We start from the raw sequence: 20,816 nt of genomic DNA, 5'->3' as shown, positions 1-20,816 counted from the left end.
CATAAAATAAATATCTAACAGAATTTTTTTTCTAGTCTTAACCTAAACTAACCTTATCCTATATACTAATTGACTGTTTTCTTATGACCAAAATCCTGTCAAGAAAAAAAAAAAAAATTTTTGTGAAGAAAAGTACATTCAGGTGGAAAATTTGTTTTTGTTTAAATTAAAAAAAAATTTCTTTAGAGAACGGTTTCTTTCGGTACTAATTGACTGTTTGACAACAGCTTTATTTAATTCTGCTTTTCTGGATGTTCACGTAAATCTCATTCAGCAAAAATCTATTTAGTTTGGTTCATTTTCTATAAAGGCACCAAAGAGTCTGTTAAAATTAGGAACATAATAATGTTAACATGCCGGTTCTTGAATTACTGAAATTAAACTGTGTTGAGACTGGTCAGTACCAGATGGGTAATTATTTAGGAAAACCAGTCATACATGCAAGAACAGCGACATACCGGGGGGGGGGGGGGGGAAACTAACATTGTTAAAATTATCTTCTCTAACCTGCTCAGAGTAGAGGGGTGAGGTCACCAAATGCTAATCCAGTAATTGAGATTTAAAACATAAATCAGTTATTATATCAAAAGTTATTTGCAGAAGAGATTTTTTTAAAAAAACTATTTAATATGTTAAAATTGTTTATTACAAAAAAAATATTTTTCTTTGTTTAATCACAATGGATTTTATACTTTCATGGTATGAATGTTAGTTAAAATGCATATACACCCCACCCTGAAGCCCAACTGCAACTTCAGGAGTTCTAAGGGCTGTTGTTAGAGAAATAACAGAAGATGAATCGAGGAGACAATACAGTTTTGTTTCTTTCACTGTTAAGACTTTGAAGCTCATTGTGGCATTCTTACCAATAACAACAGAAGAACAATGCTACTTTAACATGTCTCAATTGCCATATAAGGAAACCATAAAATATCTATCATGTTGGTCACTCATGGACATAAACAGTAATTTTAAGGATGTGTATGAACTATTGACTAAAATATTTTAAACAATACTCGATTCTATAAAAAGAACCCTGCCACATAAAATACAAATTAAACATTTTTAAAAACTAACCAAAGTCTTAAAAAAATAATTTTATATTATAAAATAAAATTTTTCATAGTTAAAAATTAATATTTCTTTTTCATATTTTCAGGATCCTTGCATTTTTCTACAATATCTACTTCTAATATAAACATAAAAATTAACAGGAAACTTATTGACTAATTACGGAGACAAATCGAAAAGATAGAAGGTGAAAAGAAGTCCATGCTAATGTTGTATTTGCTGAGTGACATTCCTGCAAGACAAAATTAGTTAAAATACAATAGGAAATGAATCGTCAAAGAGTCTCCATAACTCAAACAAAACTGATAAAGATGCATGCTCTGGTGCAATTCTGGGTAAGGTGAGATTCAAAAATTTTCTTTTTAAATTAAAAAGGTTCTAAAATTGTGGAAGAGGAAAAAAAAAAAAAAAAGCAACGTGTGCAGGTCATTATAAGCTACAAAAAAGGAAATCATGCATTATATTAAGATAAATTGAATCATAAAAAATGATTTGATTCAGAAATATTTTTTATTTCTAATTGTTTGAAAAATCATTCAGATCTACCAAAGCTGCATTTTTTTAAGCATTGCAAATAAAAATAAATAAATAAAATTTGTAAAAATCTGATTTATGACATTTGATAAGCAAAGGAGATTTTTGGCAGACATAACCCTCCCATCCATCCACATAAATTTGATGAAATAAATATATTTTTCAAATTACTAAATAAAAAGTATAATAATTTTCAGATTATAATTTATTTGTTTAGTTTGGCAAGTGTTTAATTTGTTATGAAATGATCCCATGGAGTTGATGCTTCCTCAAAAACTTCATTACTCTAAAAATTTGTTTGTCTTTAATATTTACATTATTGTATTGACTGCATATAATTAAAAAAAAAAAAAAAGACAATAAAAAAAATGTTCAATTTGTTGGAATAGGAGGGTTCAGTTTGCTATGTATTTTTTTTATTTTTACATTGGGAAAGAGTCACCACTTATCAAGGCCCAGAGGCCACTCGAGGATAAGGGTTATTATTATGAGATAATATTGTAGTAATTGTTAGTAATGGAAATTTGGATTACTTAAAAGGGACGGTTCATCAAGAATATATGTAATTTTAATGTAAAATGCCCCCCTCCACACATTACGAAAAATCACTTATGCACATAAATTTTGGGCCTAAAGACCAGTTAAATGCCCTTTTGACAAACCTGCATAGAAAACTTAAAAATTTAACAAGTACTCCTCTTTCTGTTAAATAAAATTTGTTGCTCAATGCAAAGAATTCAATAAAATCAGTGCTCATCCATAAAAATGTACAAGTAAAAACCGCACTTTTAAACAACAGGAAAACTTTGATATACTTACAAATCGCGCAAAAATAAGTATCTGCACCAAAAATTGAGAAAATTGTCAAATAGAATTTTGATTAAACATAAGTTATTGTAGTTTTTCTGATTTTCCATAAGAGTGCAAACAGGAGAGATAAGTGAATCATTTCACAAAATCATAATCAATAGCAAATCGAAAAATATGATAAAACTGATTTATATTTTTTAACTAAAATTTGACGCAATAATTTTACCTAATTTTTGGTGCAGATACCAATTTTCACCTGGAAAAAAAACAAAAAAAAAAAAATAGTTTTCCTATTAATTTATTTGAAACTGATTTTCACCTGTGTATTTTTATGGATAAGCAGTAAATTTTTTTTTGGCAATTCATCACGCAAGTACATCTGCCAAATTTTCTAATAAAGAGCAGAAAAATAAAAATGAGGTCTTCAAAGATTTAAAATAAAGCTTATATGATTTTTACATTATTTGAAAAATCAGCCAAATTATGTTTGCATTTTTTAGGCAGGTTTAGTGGTAAAAATTTGTCTATAATTTAACAAGCAAGGTATATAAGAAAAATTATTCTGATTTTACTATAGGGTAGATGTTAAAACTAGTTACTATAAATATGAAATTATAGATTTATGGATTTATTGATGCAATTAAAATTATCCATAAGAAATGGCGGAAGAGAGAAAGTCGAGATTTTAATACCATGCGACCAAGTCCCGGTTGATAATAACTGCTACATGCAGCTAATGAGCAAGAAATATTTACCTGGTGACGGAGGCCGTCTGCCAAATCCAGTGCGACCAGTAAAATTTTGATGCGTGAAAAGGTTCATCATCACTACAGGAAGAGGAAGAACAATAAAGATGGTCTTTTCCTTTGTTACTAAGTTCTATTCAGAGGGAATCAGTGTTTGTCTTGATGGTTTTATGTTTTGTAGAATCAAGATTCTCTTTATTTTTGCTTTTGAAAGGGGGGAAAGATTGCTGAGCAAAACAAACTACTCTGAGTGCCGTTTTTTCACATTAATTTATGACGATAATATGCAAGACTATTTTTTTGGCATTTAATGTTACTAATGTTAGATTTGCTGTAATAGATTGGTATAATGGATATTCAGTTTCTGATTTTTTGAGATGAGGATTAATAATTCATATTATTTGGACTGCTGTTCTCATCTTGTGCTATTTTTACAATGTATTAGTCAATATAACCTCTAACCTTCTTTAAATGTATCTTGCCGAATTCATGAAATATTTCTGTTGAACTTGGTAATCTGTACGGAATTTCAAACAGAACCCTTTCATCTAATCCATGGGGGGTAGCATGTTCTTGTTCCATCAGCCATGATTGGGTAAGAGTTCTAAATAACCAATGATGTATTAGATGAAGTACTTGGTAAAATTCAGTTGTTACACTCAGTTTAGTATAAGAAATTGCCAACATTGGATTAGAAGATGACCCAAGTTGTAATCAGCAGGGAAGCAGTCACGCAGTAATGTTTCCAACAATTGTAAATTTATTTTTTAAAAATGTTATTTCTTTTTACTATTAGCTCATCAGTTATCAAGACCAAGAGCCACTGAAAGATTAGCATTAATGAGATAGAGTGATTGTCAGTTGAAAGTTGAAGAACCATATGAGAATGATTGTTTTTGTATATTTATTTATAACAATATGCAAGACTTGTCATTTAAAGTTACTATTCTTATATTCACTGTAATTTATTGGTATAATGGATATTGTCAGCGACTACGAATCACCCAGTTTAATGTTCATTTTACATGTTGGTATGTGTTCGACAGCCTTTAAAAATGCACTTTTAAACTATCTCTAACCAGGATTTTATCCTTCTTAATCAAATCTATCCTTATTACTTCCTCCCAGTTTCCTTAGTTTTTCTGTGAGCTGACCCTGTTACCTCAACTGTTCTACAATTCCAGAACTGTCATCCATATCCATTCCTTTAACATGCTTATATCATGGAAATCTGTACTGCATAGATCTCACTATATTATGCAAATTTTATCTTCCTTTGAGGTTATCAGATCTAAGTCTGTCTTTAAGACTCATACCAAACATCATATTATTCTCATTTCTCGCCATGTGGCACATGTGCTCAACCTTCATGGGCCAAGTTTCATTTCTATACATCATTCTGCATATACATGTCTGATAAATCCTTTTGGTTGACAGTGATCATGCTCTACTGGTCAGTAATATCTGCAAACTTACTTCATCCACTCCTAATTCTTACAATCACACTAGCATCTGCTCCAACAGTACTACAACAGTATAATCAATGTAACAACTCAATAGCTTCACCATTCAAATATACCTTTTCCACATCAGAGTCCTCATCCATCTCCGTTATCTCACACTTGTACACAAACTTATTCTCTCAACCTACTAGTAACTCCAAAGGTAATGAGGGGTTATCGAGTGTAGGGGATGGGGGTGAGGAGTGAAGTATTTATTTTCATGTATTAATATTTTTGCAATCTTTTGCGCAGAAAGTTTCAACTATAAAGTATCCATTCTATAATGGGGGTATAATAGTGGCATCACTAAGAGCACGAAAAGAAATAGATTTCCTTTTTTAAATTACCAAGAAAATGATGTGACCTTTATCCCAAAGCTTTGCAAGTTTCTTTTTGAGAGAAAAAAAAAACTATAAGCATTTCTAACTTAATTATAACCACTAGGTAAATTTGTCTTGAAATTATGAAACTATTTTTTATGAAAGGAAAAAAAGAGGGTAGTGAAACTTGCACACATACATTTCCTGAAAAATATAATTGCTGTGTGCGTATGTATAATTAAATGCAGAAGTTGGGCTTATTTACTGCATTAACAGTGAGGCTAAAAAAAAAAATAATTTCAAGTTTACACAATAGGAGCACACTATGTATTTTATTTATGACTTATGTATGTGATGTCAAACCACCTTCTTTCAAGTTAATCAAACTTTACACAATATCAGCATCCTGTTTTTATATATGCTCATGTATATGTGAACACAGTAGTAAACTTAATTTGCATATTGCTGTGCAAAAGATACTTTATTAATTAACTTTGATATTTTATTTTTGAAATTCAACGATTGCTTGGATTTTAATATAACAAATAACTGATTAGAAAATATGGTTTTATTTTGTAGATAAGTGATTAGCAAATCAATAGAACTCAAAACTTGCAATAATTGTGGGTTCTTTGTGGTCATGAGGGTAGGACAGTTGTTTATGCATCACTTTTGTGTTCCTCTTCAGTACATTCTTAGCACCCCCGATAATCTTTTCCTTACAGTCACATTTAAAAGATAAATTTGTATAAAAATTATCAAAATGTTACAGTCTCTATACGAACAAATGCAAAAAATGCTTGCTTCGCATTTAGAACAATGAAATGCTTATGATTTAAAAGTTTTGTTTCAAATATTTTAAACAATTTCGTGAAGTGATAGTGAGCTGGCAAAGCCATGCATATATGTGTGTGTGTGTGTGTGTGTGTGTGTGTGTGTACGAGTGCATATGTGCATATACTTGTGTCTCTGCATATATTGCACATATGTATATAGTGCACATATCTAACAGTTCTATTTTAATAATTTCATATATTTAGGTGTATGTGGGTTTGGGTGTGCATATAATGCATGTACATATGTAACAGTAATATATAAGAATCAATCCCCCCTCCCTCACCTACTTCCATCACCACCTACCTCTCGCCATCAGGTGTGTCAACGAAACCTTGATTTTAACAGGAACTGATAAGTAAAAATTAAGATAGGCTAAAAAGTAATTAAATAATTTGATGATAAAATAAATGACAAACATTTTATCACTCTTTGCAAGAAGCCTGTTTAAAATAAATAAATCATGTGGTTACCAATTAAAAAAAAAAAAAAAGATTTACTCTCGAAGTCACAATTTTTTTTTTCAAAACATAACAATATTGCGGAATTAGTCTCATTTCGAAACAAAGATCTTAACTACTTTTAGAAAATGGAAAATATTGCATTAATAGTAAATAATAAATTGCCAAGAAATAAAGCGATTAGATTTATTAGAATATTAAATAATTAAACCCGCAATAAATATCCTCTCCCCTTACTTTGTTTCCTTTGACCCACAAAAATGAATTCCAAAAAATGCATCCATATTCTGTCAAAAATTAACTTAGTGGTGTGCCTTGTGTAATTTCTGACTTAAGTGAACACTTGGCCCCACACACATTAGTTTAATTTGTTTTATAGTCCTTTAAAACATTCTAAGTTATTTAATACTGAAGCAATACTAATAAAGGGTACATTTTATGCAATTATTTGAACACAAGTTGCTAACCTTATCTATAAATAGGGGAAAATTGTGGGCTCATATCTTTCCTCTATTGTTTTATTGCATAATTGAACATAATAGATATAATAGGATCTAAACTCTGTAAAGATAATTTCATAGTCTGCAAAAATATCCATTATACCAATCATGTACCTGCTGTGTTTTTGTTTTTAATTAGGTCATATAGAAAAGAACCAGATATGTATTCACAAACTAGGATAACTCTATAGTCAATATTATTCTGATTTAAGAAGCTTGTATAAGTTATGATACATCACATTAATGAAATACAAAAATTATTTCAAAGGTAATCGTATGCCCTTATGTTTATTAATTTTTATTACGCAACAAAATGCCAAATTTTATAATTTAAAAAAAAAAAAAAAGAAAAAAAAACAATTAAAAAAGAATGTAAAGATAGAAACAGAAATGTTGCACTTAAAACATTTTTGGGGAGTAAAAATTTAATTTGGATTAACAAATAGATAATGCAAATTCAAATTGGTTTCGTCTTTTGGGGGGGGGGTTTAATGCATGGATCACCTCTTTCTGTATTGGGTGAAAGAATCACTCCAAAGTCAGTATTAAAATAAACTGGAGACATTTTTTTTAATGTTATTATTGTAACCCTGCACTCTTTACTAATTCTCCTAAAAATAAAAATACAATTATACTGTTTTAGGCAATTACATATAAACCCTGTGTATTGCTTTATTGCAGGTCAATATTTTCTTTTGAAATTGCTATGAAACGCAGATTAGTGAAATTTGATACACTGGAAGAGTATAACAAGGTGCCTTATTTACCTGATTTTTGTGGAATTTGAACAAATATTTTGAAAATTATGCTAATTTTTCAATTTTCTGGTAATTTTAAGTGTGTCACTTTATTGCAGGTCTCCCAAAATGATTAGAAAGGGTCGATTGACAGCTAGTGAAAAGGAACATATTATTGCAAGCCTTGCAGAAGTTTATCTCATAGATTTAGCCCAAGGAGCTTGGAAGAAATCGAACAACATTGTCTTCATTTGTTGAAAATCCAAACATCAAACCAAGGAAGGACAAAAACAAATCAGTTTCTGCTCATGATGTTAGAAAAATTCACTGTCAACTTATCAAGCAGCTGGGCAGCAACATTGCTGCTATATTTGACAAGGCTAGAATATCTTCCTTGCCCAAAAAGATACGCTGCAATGTCTTAAACGAAATTGCAAGAAGCATTAAACCCATAGCAAGACCCGATTTAAACCAAACTCCTAAGGAAAAGTGTTTAGCTTGGGCTCAAAAATACATGAAAACCAGCTTTGAAAATGTTCTTTTCATTGATGGACCAGATGGGTGGGCTAGAGTTTGGTGTCCTCTTGGATTCCCTACCTCTCATAGATTCCATCGTCAACAGGGAGGTGGTGGTTTTGGGCTGGAATAATCTCCGATGAACTAATTGGACAATTTCAAGTGACAGAAAGTGTCAAACTGATAAGCCAGTCTTATATTTTACTTTTAAATGAGTATTTGTCACCATGGCTTGATGACCTTCCATTGGCGCGTCATCAAATTGATTTTTATGCATGACAATGCATCATCCCACTCAGCCAAGGCTACAGCATCTTACCATAAGTCATTAGGCATTAATGGAGAAAATTTCATGACACGGTTACCTTGTTCTCCAGATATAAACCCAATTGAGCAGCTCTGGTCCATAATAAAGATGAAAGTTTATGAAGGAGGTGTTCAATTTTTGGTGAAGGATGAACTCTGGAGGAAGATTTTGAAAGTTTCCTATAGCATCACATTATCTCAAATCCGCCGATTGACATCATCAGTTGATAAGAGGCTATTCAAAGTGATTTTGAAGCATGGGGGTTATGTTGATAAATATTTCCTTAAACAAAATAATGTAAAATTCGTTCTTGTTTTTGGTTAATATTGTTACTGGATATATTCTTTATTTCATATAAATAGAAATATGAAGTTAGAATATTGTTTTAGTATTGAAAATATACATTTGCAATAAAGTGATACACACTTAAAATTACCAGAAAATTGAAAAATTAGCATAATTTAAAAAAAAAAAAATATATATATATATTCGTTCAAATTCCAGAAAAATCATGGAAATAAGGCACCTTATTATGTTCTTCCAGTGTACCAAATTTCACTTGTGTTTCATAGCAATTTCAAAATGAAAAAAATATTGACCTGCAATAAAGCAATATACAGGGTTTATATTAGACATTTTAGGTCATTAAAAACGAGCAAATGTTATAAACTGTTGACTTTTTGCATTAAATACTAATCCTATTAATCCCTAACTGTGCACCAAACAGATACCATAATACTTAGTTCAATACACCTTATAAAGGTCCATATAAAATTTCAACTAGATCAGCCCAATAGTTTGAGAAAAGTGAAACAAACAGATAGACTTTTTTTTTAACAAAGAAATCCCCACTTATCAAGGCCCAGAGGTCACTCGAGGATGGGGTGAAGAGTGTACAGTGGTCAAAAGGACAATATTATAGTAATAGTTAGAAGTGTAAATTTGGTAAATTGGATTACTTAAAGGGAACGGCTCATCAAGAACTTGTTTACATTGGACTTGAAGACGGTCATATTGTAGTCAGCTGGAAAGCAGGTAAACGAAGACAATTCCACAGGTGTGCAGTTCTAAGAAAAAAGTTTTGTTCATGGAATCTACATTTAGGTTTAGGCACAGATAAAGAGTGTGAGAAATTAGTGTTTACAGCCAAACGAGTGTTTCTCGTGAATGTTTGGTGAGAGGGGGGGGGGCATAGATTGGAGTTCAGACAAGCACTTGCCATGAAAATAACGATAAAAACAGAGACAGGTTCGCAACATCTCTTCTGTGAGGAAGAGGTTGCAGGGAAGAGAGAGGGGAATCTCTCACTAGGCTATGAAGTCTATTCTGAGCTCTGTCCAGGCAAGATAAGGTCTTCCTAGCCGCTCCTGCCTAGATGTGACAGCAATACTCCATCCTTGGACATGCCTGGCTCTTATATTAGGTAGAGAATTGCATCAGCAGGTAGATATCTACTGGATCGATAGAAGGATCCCATCATTTTTCCAGCGACCTTGGCAACAGATTTGATGTACATATTCAATTTTTAGATCAAGAGTAAAGGTCAAGCCCAGAAGCTTGTCAAAAAATGGAACCTCCCCAAGATGAGAGCCATGCATTTCAATTGATGACAGATGGAAAAGACTGATTATTACAACCTGGGGGTCTGAAAGTGGGTAATCCTTACTTTAAATTCATATGTGAAAGTGGTCTTTCACTACAAAGTTTTTTTTAAATTTCTTTTTACTACATTTTTTTTCAGGTTGTTTATATGTAAATCGTTTAGTAGAATCTATTTTTATTTTTTGGTGAATGAGCAAATGGTGCTGGTTGGCAATTTTACTGATTTTTTAAATTAATTTTTTTTCCTTTTATCCTTAAATTTGTTATCTTCATGGATTCCATTTAAAGTTAAGGCAAAAAATCACAGAACATTGGTATTGAAAGTTTAAGTAGAAGAAAGAGTACTTCAATTTTTGTTCTTGTCTTTCATGTCCTTTGATCTTTTGAATCTCCTAGTCCTCGCTTGTAAACTATGTTGATTCTTTGTTGAAAAGGTCAATCTCATACAGTCTTATTAGTCGTTCTACACTGAAGCCAGTCTGGCACAAGGGTGTCTGTATCAAGCACTCGTCTCCACATGCATTTTATTTCAATACAGTTTTACAATTTTAACTTTTTAACATAATTTGACATGCAACATAAGCTTTTTTATTTTGCAAGCCCATAAAAAATACAATAACAACTAAAAATCTTTGAACAAGGAAATGCAGAGTTCTGTGATCCCCATCTCTTCCATTTTAACAACAACAAAAGGATATTTAGGTTGATGTGCTCATCTGTGGAAGAAGCTGCACAAAGATACAATAACTAAAAGATGACAATAGGGAGCTGAGTGTTCAGAAAATAATTGAAATTAAATAATTTTAAATAAGTTGGCAGGATAATAATAAAGTTGCCATGGCAAATAATGATAGTAACATCAAAAAGAAGCAGCAATTTTTGGTTTCTAGACAAGCACGAACAGCCGAAGAGGAAGTAAATAAAACAGATTTACCCACTTTCAATTCAAGAAAAACGATTTTTGACATTAAATATCGAATGAGGGGCTTCAACCTGACTCATATACAGAAAGATTTGAATGTTAAAAACGTGTTTGAAATTTTTATAAATTATATGATTTTAAGATGATCCTTGCTGAAATTGGACCAAGCTAAAAAACAAAAATGCACATCTGCGTATATCAAAAAACACTCATGGTGATGGAGAAAATAATGTGGCTTTTGTTTTATATATATATATATATATGATTTTTTTTTTAAATTATATATATATTTATTGTTTGATTCTTTGAAAAATACTATATATAGTTTTCATTAAATTGAAAACTTAATTTTCCCCTCACTATCAAGATAAAAATTATAAGTTGAGTTTAAAATAAAATGTAATTCTGCTTTTTAAAATTTCTTATTCAAAGTAAATTTTAAAAAGCAGAATGACATATTTTAAACAAACGTAAGTTTTCTTTTTTGAAAAGTAAAATTAATTGAAAAGAAAAATTCATCACCATTTTGTTTTAAATTATTCTCTTCATTTTTATTTTAGTTTCTTATTTATATATATATTCATAATAAAAATACCATTTTATCCACATCAACAACTGTTTTTATCTCATTAAATGCATATATTAATATTTTTAACTTTTCTGATTTTTTTAGGGGGGGGGGTCCAATCTAAGCAAAGATCATCAACTTTGTAAATAGAAATTCACTAGAAATAATTCTATGACAAAAGAAAATCTTATCTTATCTTTTCAATGTTAATTTTTTTTTTTTACCTGGAGATGGTGGGCGCCGGCCAAACCCAGAGCGACTAGAGTTACTTTGGTTGGCAAGTAGATTCATTGACACTAGAAAGATTGTAAATGAAAAAAGAAAAAGAAATTAAGTAATGATTAGAAAAAAATTAAAAATTCATATTTTCAAACTCCAACAACAAAAATATCAAAATACACCCATCTATGACCATCCAACATTTGAAATTATATATATATATATATATATATATATATATATATATATAAAACTTCTTGAATATATATATATATATATTCAAGTTTTTTTGGGGTTTTTTTTTCAATCTGAAAATTAAATTCTTGAGAAATCATTTATCAAATAATATAATTTAAATTTTTATATAATTTAAAATAAGTAAAATCATTGTTCATTGCAACGGAATTGTACCGCCCTTTCTTTACATAACATGTTATTTGGTTTATAAAAGAAACTCGGTACAAAACTAAAAAAATGGGATAATGGGGTGGGCAGCTCATCACACACAAATGTTTGAAGAAATTTTGAAATCCATTCTACCATTTCTAGAAAAGAATATCCATCCTCCTAGAATTGTCAATTAAATACATTGATTAAAATATACATTCCCATTACTCAGCCTCTTAAAAAAAAAAAATAAATAAATTTAAAAAAAAAAAGGTAATTTAATCAACGTTTTCCTCAGGCCTTTACCTTTAATCACACAAAATACATGCTAAACTATTAAGTTCTGAGATTTAAAAGTTATGTTTGAAAAAAAAAATAAAAAATAATTTTAATTAGCTGTAAATTGTAATTAACTGACATCCATTTCTTACTTAAGTATTATGCATTTCTCTTTTCCCTTTCTCCCTATTGATTCAACCACTCCAATGGGTTTTTCATGTTTAAGCATTTACAAAGACTAACACATTTCAGCTAATTTACTTAGTGTGACTGCACACCCCATAAACATGTAAAATAGCAAAATAGAATTATTTACTTCTATATCCAGAAGGATACTTAACATAAAAATAAAGAGACTTGTTTTAGTTATGCAAGAATTTGAGCAGATATCACAGTTCATGAATTTTTTTAATGGAATCAAAATAAAATGAATGGTAGTGATAGTGACTCAACAAATCATATGTAGTCAAAGTTTTCCCTTCTTTTCAAATAAAAGACATGGATTCATTTTTATTGTCATAGTTTATTAATATGTAAGAATATAATAGTAATATTAAAACAAAAACAAAATAATTGACATATTATGTATATACTAGTTATTTCTTTCCATACTTTTTCCTGAAGAGTCAAAAAATAGTTTTGAAACTAAAATTAAAAGAAGCACAATAGCTAAACATTGCGTTAATTTATTTTTCTTTTTAATAGCATATTAAATATTCTTGTTAGATATAACATTCATATTTTAATGTATGAGGGTTGTTCCAAAAGACCTATTTTTTTTAAACTCAGAGTTAAAGATCTATGAAGACGGAAATGGTAGGATTAAAATAAGTAACCTTTTGTCCTCCAGCTACATTGCCATCACAATTCTCAATACATTCTTATACATGCGACAGTGAATTTCATACGCCCATGAAACTTCCTTCTTCAGAAGGTTAAGTTCTTAGTGGGGTAGTAAAAAGAAAGAAAAAAAATTCGATACACTTTTGCCAGAACTTCAATGATGCGTCTCTGCTTCTGACACATGTCCATGACAGGGGTTGCTTTCTTAGAGTCTCACACCATCAATGTCTACAACAGAAAGATGAAGCTTTCATATAAATGCATAAGTCAAGTCAGCATAACAATGCAATTCGCAATTCCCTGATTCATTTGGGTGGAATAAAAATAATAGGAGATATTACTTTTGGAATGCTCCTAGTATAAAGGCACATATTTGCAAAACATATAGAAGGACAGCTACATTGCAGAGTAGTATTTGTACACAACTAACTGGGCCTGCTCAGGAATTTTTACTTAGATTTTGTAATCACTTTCTTCTCATAACTATACCATTTAGAATTAAAAAAAAAAAAAAAAAAGGAAAAAGGAAAAAGAAAAAAGTAAATAATTATGACCGTTTTGCATGGTTTATAAGAGAGCAAGTGAAAATATACACGACAAATGCAATGACGTACTGTTAGTTTGATGTAGTCAACTAACAGTAAATATTAAAAATAAAAAGTGATAGAACGTATAAATTATTGATGTAAGACATATGTGTGCACACAAAGTATTCAATTTTATAGATGTTATTTATTCCCAATTTTCAGCTGTACAAACACATCGGTGTATAAGAAAATATGGTGTAATTAAAAATTATTAACCCTTGTAAGAAGGTAATAAATGCAAATACTTACAAACAATTGTACAAATTGTAGCATGAAAACAAATCCTCAATACATGTATTTCATTTATAATATTAAAAAGGACATCCAAAATGTTCATACAGTGCGAAGGCACTGAACAAGGTTAGTATTTAAATTTAGTTAATTAGTTTGTTTTTAATCTTTATAGAATCACTCCCAATCAGCTCTTCCACCCCCGGCTTTGCCACTGAAAATAGCTGCAGAAAAAGTAGTTTGGGTGTTATATATCCTAACTTAACTGCCTAAATTACTTAAGAAAAACTGGTTTGAAACTAGTTTTGGAAACGGAAGTGATTCTATAAAAATAAGTTTCTATTATGTACATTATTACATTAGCTGTTGAATTATAAAATGAACATAGACAACTGTTGAAAAACTCTTGATCTAGAACAATTTCTAAGCTGAATATTATTGCACTCATATCGAAAACAAGATAAACATTACAAATACAAACAAACATCAGAATTATGCACTTCCTTTAATCCTTTATTGGTCTGACTGAGAACTTTCCAGCACTGTCTTGAGCAAAATATATTAAAAGTGTTTGTAATCACTTTTTTCTCATAACTATACCGTTTAGAATTATTTTTCAAAAGTTAAATTTAATTATGACCATTTTGAATGGTTTATAGACCGCAAGTGGAAATATACATGACAAATGCAATGAAAAGGGAACTGGCTTTATATATATAAATAAAAAATATTAAAAAAAAAAGGAAATTCTGAAATTACAATTGATAATTTGTATTATTCAGACTACTGTTCTAATCTTAGATGCTATTTTCATAATGTTTTGGCAAATCTAAGCCCCAACCCTTTTTAGGTACATCTCGTCTAATTCTGAAATCTATATTCAAAATTTCCAACTGAATTTTCGTATAGATTCTGCAATTCAACAAGATGCACCAAAAAAACCAGAGAGGTTACATCAACCAAAACACTGCAACAATAAAATTCAAGATAACAGTAATCTGAATAATTCAAAGATAATTATTTAATTAGTCATTTATAACAATCAGTTGGTTAATAAAACTTGTCTTAAGTTACTCATTAGTAAAGTGGTTACTTGTGAATATGTAACATAAACCAACATCTTGCTCATCTCTCCGAAACATGGTTCAAAATAGTAATCCTTACGTCCAAGTGGTAATGTGTCTTGTTTGAGGTGAATGTGAGTAAACAAAAAAAAAAACAAAAAAAACCCCCTAAAACCCTTGGAACTCACCAGCTTTGAGAGATTGTTTTATTACTTTTAAAAAAGTTTTATAAAAATTAATTAATCGCTTTCAAGATATGTCAGTGAATGTTTTATAAAGGCATTCATTTTGCCTTTGTGATAGAAAAAAAATCAAAACTATCAAGTCTCTAAGTTTTTTAGATGATCGATAATGCATATTATTTCAACTATTGTTCTCAATGTTATTCGCACCATTTCAGTCTATGTAACCTTCTTAAGGTGTATTTTGTCGAGCTCTGGAAACTCCACAGAATTTCGAATGGAACCCTTTATTTAATCGACATGCTCTTGTTTCATTAACCATGGTTTGGTAGAAGTCTTAACTAATTCGCAATTATATTTTAGTGTCAGCTACAGAACAAGACCCCATAGCATAGTGAATAAAGTACTTGGTAAAATTCAGTTGTAAGTTACAATCTTCTGGATGTTAAAGGTTCAATCTTCAGTGTGGGCGATGATAAAATTCAATTGTGAATTACTTAAAACTTCTACCGAATCATAGCTGATAGAACAAGAACGTGTTACTCCCATGAGTTAAATAAACGGTTCCTCAAAATTCCATGCATATTCTAGAGTTCAACAAGGTACACATGAAGATCAAATGTTACATCGACTGAAATGTTGCGCAAGTAACACTCAAAATGAGAATGCTAGTCCAAAACAAATATGAAAAACTATTAAAGCCGAGTAAGAATGTGAAATAATGTTAGAATTACAATTCAAACCAAAGTTATATGCATACAAAAGGAATTATTTCTGAACTCAATTTCATTTAAGTTTAAGATTTATTTAGAAATACGACAGGAAATAAATTTTCAATGATGCAAAATCCATTTCCTGTGGGATTTCTAGATGGATCTCTACAAATTCATTTTAAAAATCAATGAAATAATTTTTACAAAAGCATTACATTACTAAACTGAAGAATATCTACAATACCAATTAGATTAATTTTTTAATTCCTAATCAATTGTTAAGTTTAACAAGTCAAGCAAAGCACATTTGGAAATGGGTTATAAGCAGGTTAAAAATAGAACTAATACAGAAAATGTGGCAATTGTTCATTATAGTTAAAATGTGATAAAAACTTGCAAAGAATTATCAAACAAGAAAATTAGTTCCTGTCCAGGATTCATCCTATATGAAAAAAAAAAAAATAAGTAAAAAGATCTGTAAGATGTATGCATCTGTGATGAAACTAAATATTTCAAAAATCACGTTAACTGATCAAGTAATTTTATTTTTATAAAGAAAATAATTTTTAAACAATTAATAGGAATTCACAGATATTACAACATAAATCTAGTAAGTACGAATTATCTTCAAGTTATCTCCCTTTGTTTCTGGCAATGTTTTCAAAATGTTAAGCGAGAGTCATTCTTCAGACACTAATAAAATTTGATTTTCTTTATAAAAATAAAACTACTTGATCAAGTTACATGAATTTTGCAATATATTTTCATTTCATCATGGATGCGCACATAAAAAATTTTTAATATAGGGGAAATTCTGGAGAAGAACCATTTAATCTTCTTTAAAATTGTATAGAGGTTCAGTTTTTATACTTTTATTATTATTTTTCAGATTTTGTATTGTTGCCTCGGAAACATGTAAAAATAGGAATTCAAGACATCACCATATTTTACTTCATGTGGTCACATCTTGAATGCATCATTGTCAAAGAGTTAAAACTGGATGAATTCAGAAATAATGAATTTACAAGGAAACTTTTCAGTTTATATAATGAAATATTTAAATTAACCTAATCTGTTTATTCTTATATATTCTGTGAGATAGTCAGCATATAATACAGGTTTTTTTTGTTTTTTTTAAAGTAATGAAAGTTTCATTTTTTTTACATCACAAAAAAAATTTTAATCACAAATTACTTAAAACAAGAGAAAAACTTTTTGGTTTTAGTTTAAAATAAATTTTAAACAAACAGTCATTGATTATTGTTTAATTAAGTTTTTTTTTGTTTATTTGAATAGTAGGTCCAAAACAAATATTTAACCCAGAGAAAAGAAAAGTTAAAAAAATATATATATAAAAAAAAAAAAAAAAAAAAAACCCTCTAAAATCAAATTTGAATTCTCCAGCAATTAACCAACAACAAATAAATCTTCACCAAAACCATAATTGAGACCAAAAGTTAATTTTTTTTTTTTAATTCTTTTAAACTCATCTCCATAATTTCTGATTAGAAACAGAAAGTAACAAGATTGTCACTGTGGCCTGTCAGTTTACCTAAAGTGTTTCTTACAAACTTTTGCCCAAAATTTAAGTCCAATAAAAATTTCCTTATTTTGAAATTTCTTTTTAAAGAGAAAATTTAAAGACAATCAACCCACAGGAATATGTACAATATATATTTTCAATATAATCCAAACATTTAGTAACATTTCAAATAAAGTTCTGGAAATATTCTAGCACAAATTCAACATCTTTCATGTAGAATATTTATTTCTGAAATTAGATTTGAAAATTAAATATTCTATTGAATATGTTTTGATTAACTAATGAAAGCTCTAATTGATGTAACCTACTCATTATTAAGCTTATGTTCAACTCCTAAGTATGAAATAATATCTATATATTTTTTTAAATATATTAGGTGATTATTAAATATATACATAATGCCAATGATCAAATGTAATAAATTTTGAAAATAAATCCTTTTACTGTTAAACTGATGAACTGATTTAAGAGAAGAAAAAATTGAAAATGTTGATATTTTTTAATGTCTATTTTACAAATTAAATTTTCAAGTTTCTACAATTATTACCAAAATGAAAAGTGTTGATGAAAATGCACACAATTTGATCTGCATGAATTATTTATAAAAAAGATTAACTAAAATTAAAATGAGCTCAATCATTTATCTTTGAGATGTCTTTAACAAGAAATGCAAGGAAACTCGATCAAAGCAATGATAATTTACATGCAAATTGTTACCATTTTATTATGCAAATTGTTGTTACCATTTTATTGAATGCCATTTTCTATAAATGTGAAATATACTAGAAAAAAGGTGGGGGATATAATTATGAAAAAGAAGCTAAATGTTTAGGACTGTTGTATAACAACCTACATGCTCATGGAAAAAAAGCTATGGTGATCAGTGAAGTAATCCAAGGGTTTTTGTAGTGCAACATTGAAATTGATATTAAATACCACATTATATAATTATATTTTATAAAAGTTAATAAAATTTTATGTTGTAGCTCAATAGTGTACAACTAGAGCTCTTAATTTAAGAGCATTTAAACCCTTACTTATTCAGAGAAATTTTCCAATTTTCTTCCAAAATATTTTTATTGAAAATTTAAATTAAAAAAAAGTCATTTCTTTTATATACAGAATATTACTTATATTCATTAGGAGGCTTCTGTGTATAAAATTTCAGTCAAACTGAAAAATTCAAATGCATTCAATATTCATTTAGTTTTTACATATTTGCTTTTCACTCAAAATTCAAAGGGAAATCTTATCTGTTTTATGCACATAGAGAGAAAAACATCTTTGTGAGAATATTGTCAGATTGAGAATGGTTAATGTTAAACCCGCTTTTTTCTTAAAAAAAAAAAAAAAAAAAATCCAATTAGAACATCTGGTGTGAATGAAAATTATTTTTCTCATCGTGTGAAAAGGAAATTCTGATGACAAACAGACCAACTGGCTTCGTACACAGCACGGGTCATCTATAGTGAATAGACAGTGATTATTGCCATATTTCAGACTGAGAAAAGCAAAATAGATTACATTTTTGAAAAATGCATTGTTCATGTTACAATGGGCCTGGAAGAGAGAGTCACTGCTCTCCTCTCGGTCAAAGTAACAATTAGAAAAAGAAAAGAAAAGTAGATCTCCACTCAAATCAAAGTGACACTAAGGTGAAAAAGTCATTCTAAATCAGAAATGTGAATACTCGCAGATTGAAAAATGAAAATATTACCAAAACTTGAGATAACGTAATAATTTGATAAGTGTTAATCAAATTCTATTAGAAGAGTGGCAGAGTCATGACCATCTGGTTATCAATATAAGTCAAAGCATAACAAGCTTTGAAGATTCTATTTTGCTTGTCCACGAAATTCATATCATTAAGAGACAAACTTCATACTTAAGGTTGGTAAAAAAAAAAAAAATATCTCTGAACTTGAATCAAATCAGTAAAAAAAAAACAAAAAAAAACAGTTCAAGTATAAAGTGCATTTAGAAAATTTTATTTTTTCTACACAAATGCAACAGTGTAACTTTTACTCAGAATAATTTTTTTTAATAAAAGAATAAAAAAAAAAAAATTGTTGAATTGTTATTTTTCATGCTTAAAGGTGATCTTTGCTCCTCAGCTGTACAACTGATGACCAATGCCGGATAATTGCCCTCTTTGACAATGAGGGGAGAATGGTAATTTGATTGACCCTTTGACATCTTCAGAGTGATCTTTTTGTTAGCAGGTTCCAAATGACCAGCTGGAACCCAGGAATAGCCAAAGTTGGGGACATCACGAGGATAAGTACATCTTAATAAACATAATAAAACATTAAAATTTATGAAAGAGTTTAATAAGATTTCCCTTTAAATTTTGAATGAAAAGCAAATATGTATGGATTAAAAGAATGTCGGATGCATTTTAAGTTTTTTTCAGTCCAACTAAAATTGTATACACTCAAAAGATCCTCCATGACTATAAAATGCTATTTTGTATATGATGAAAATATGCTTTTTTGAAATGAGCAGAAGTAATTGCTTGTAAAAGTGTTTAGGAAGAAAATATAGAAGATTTCTCTGAATAACTATGGTTTACATTTCAAATTAAAATCTCTCGTCTTATTGAGCAACAGCATAAACCTTCATATTAACTTGAAGAAATTTATATAAAATGTATATATTTTATATAGAGTAATAAAAAAAAAAAGCCCTGGTTAAGCAAGAAGAAAGCAAGCGTTGAGGTGTTCCTTTACCAAAAAAAAAAAAAAAAAAAAAAAATTAATAAAACCTCAAACACTCAGCTCAAGTGGACAGAACAATATGACAAGGGATTGGATTTTTTCTTTTATAATCTATTTATTATTTAAAATAAAAAAAATATGCACATAAATGTAGATATAAATAATCATGCATAAAAATTTACTTAAATTTCAACCTGAATTACAATTTGTATAAAAGAAACTTTGTAACAGTCACTAGAATATGTGCATATGTTGCATGCAAGGGAGTTTTAAAAGTAATGCCAAACACATTTTCATAAATTGCAAATTTCTTTGAGGATAATCATACAATAAAAAAAAAAAAACAACTTTAGTTGTTTATTCGGTACTTTTCAACTTTCTTGACTGGATCAATTTTACTTTGGTTATTTTGGAATTTGTATTACCTATTAGCACATTACTATACTTAAAATATCAAAAACTGGGAATGATATATTTCTCAGGAATTTTTTTTTTTTTTTTAATCTAAATGCTATTTTGTTTTGCAAAAGTGTTTGTCAGATTTAGTTGGAGATACTCCATGTATCAAATATATTCTTTTAAGAACTGGTACCATTTTTGAGGTCAAGATTAATATTTATT

The 20,816-nt window shown here is 29.2% G+C and overlaps 1 protein-coding gene across 9 annotated transcripts in view; it reads right to left on the bottom strand.

Moving 5' to 3' along the window:
- Positions 1 to 20,816, bottom strand: part of LOC145279835 (calmodulin-regulated spectrin-associated protein 2-like) — a 273,839-nt gene that overhangs the window by 16,020 nt on the left and 237,003 nt on the right. For 5 of the 9 annotated variants that reach the window (XM_080131267.1, XM_080131268.1, XM_080131270.1 and 2 more), the window contains 2 exons: positions 11,655 to 11,726; positions 3,171 to 3,242 (listed from right to left, as the gene is read on the bottom strand). In XM_080131267.1, coding sequence (XP_079987393.1) covers positions 3,171 to 3,242; positions 11,655 to 11,726 — 144 coding nt within the window. The remainder of the gene's footprint in view (positions 1 to 3,170; positions 3,243 to 11,654; positions 11,727 to 20,816) is intronic. The other 4 variants (XM_080131269.1, XM_080131271.1, XM_080131272.1 and 1 more) reach the window with 1 other exon arrangement.

Source organism: Euprymna scolopes, chromosome 7 (genome assembly GCF_053919585.1).
Source record: "Euprymna scolopes isolate OS-2025 chromosome 7, ASM5391958v1, whole genome shotgun sequence".
Lineage (NCBI taxonomy): Eukaryota > Metazoa > Mollusca > Cephalopoda > Sepiida > Sepiolidae > Euprymna > Euprymna scolopes.
Note: the sequence above shows the minus strand (reverse complement) of the source record. Positions and strands in the feature narration are given on the sequence as shown.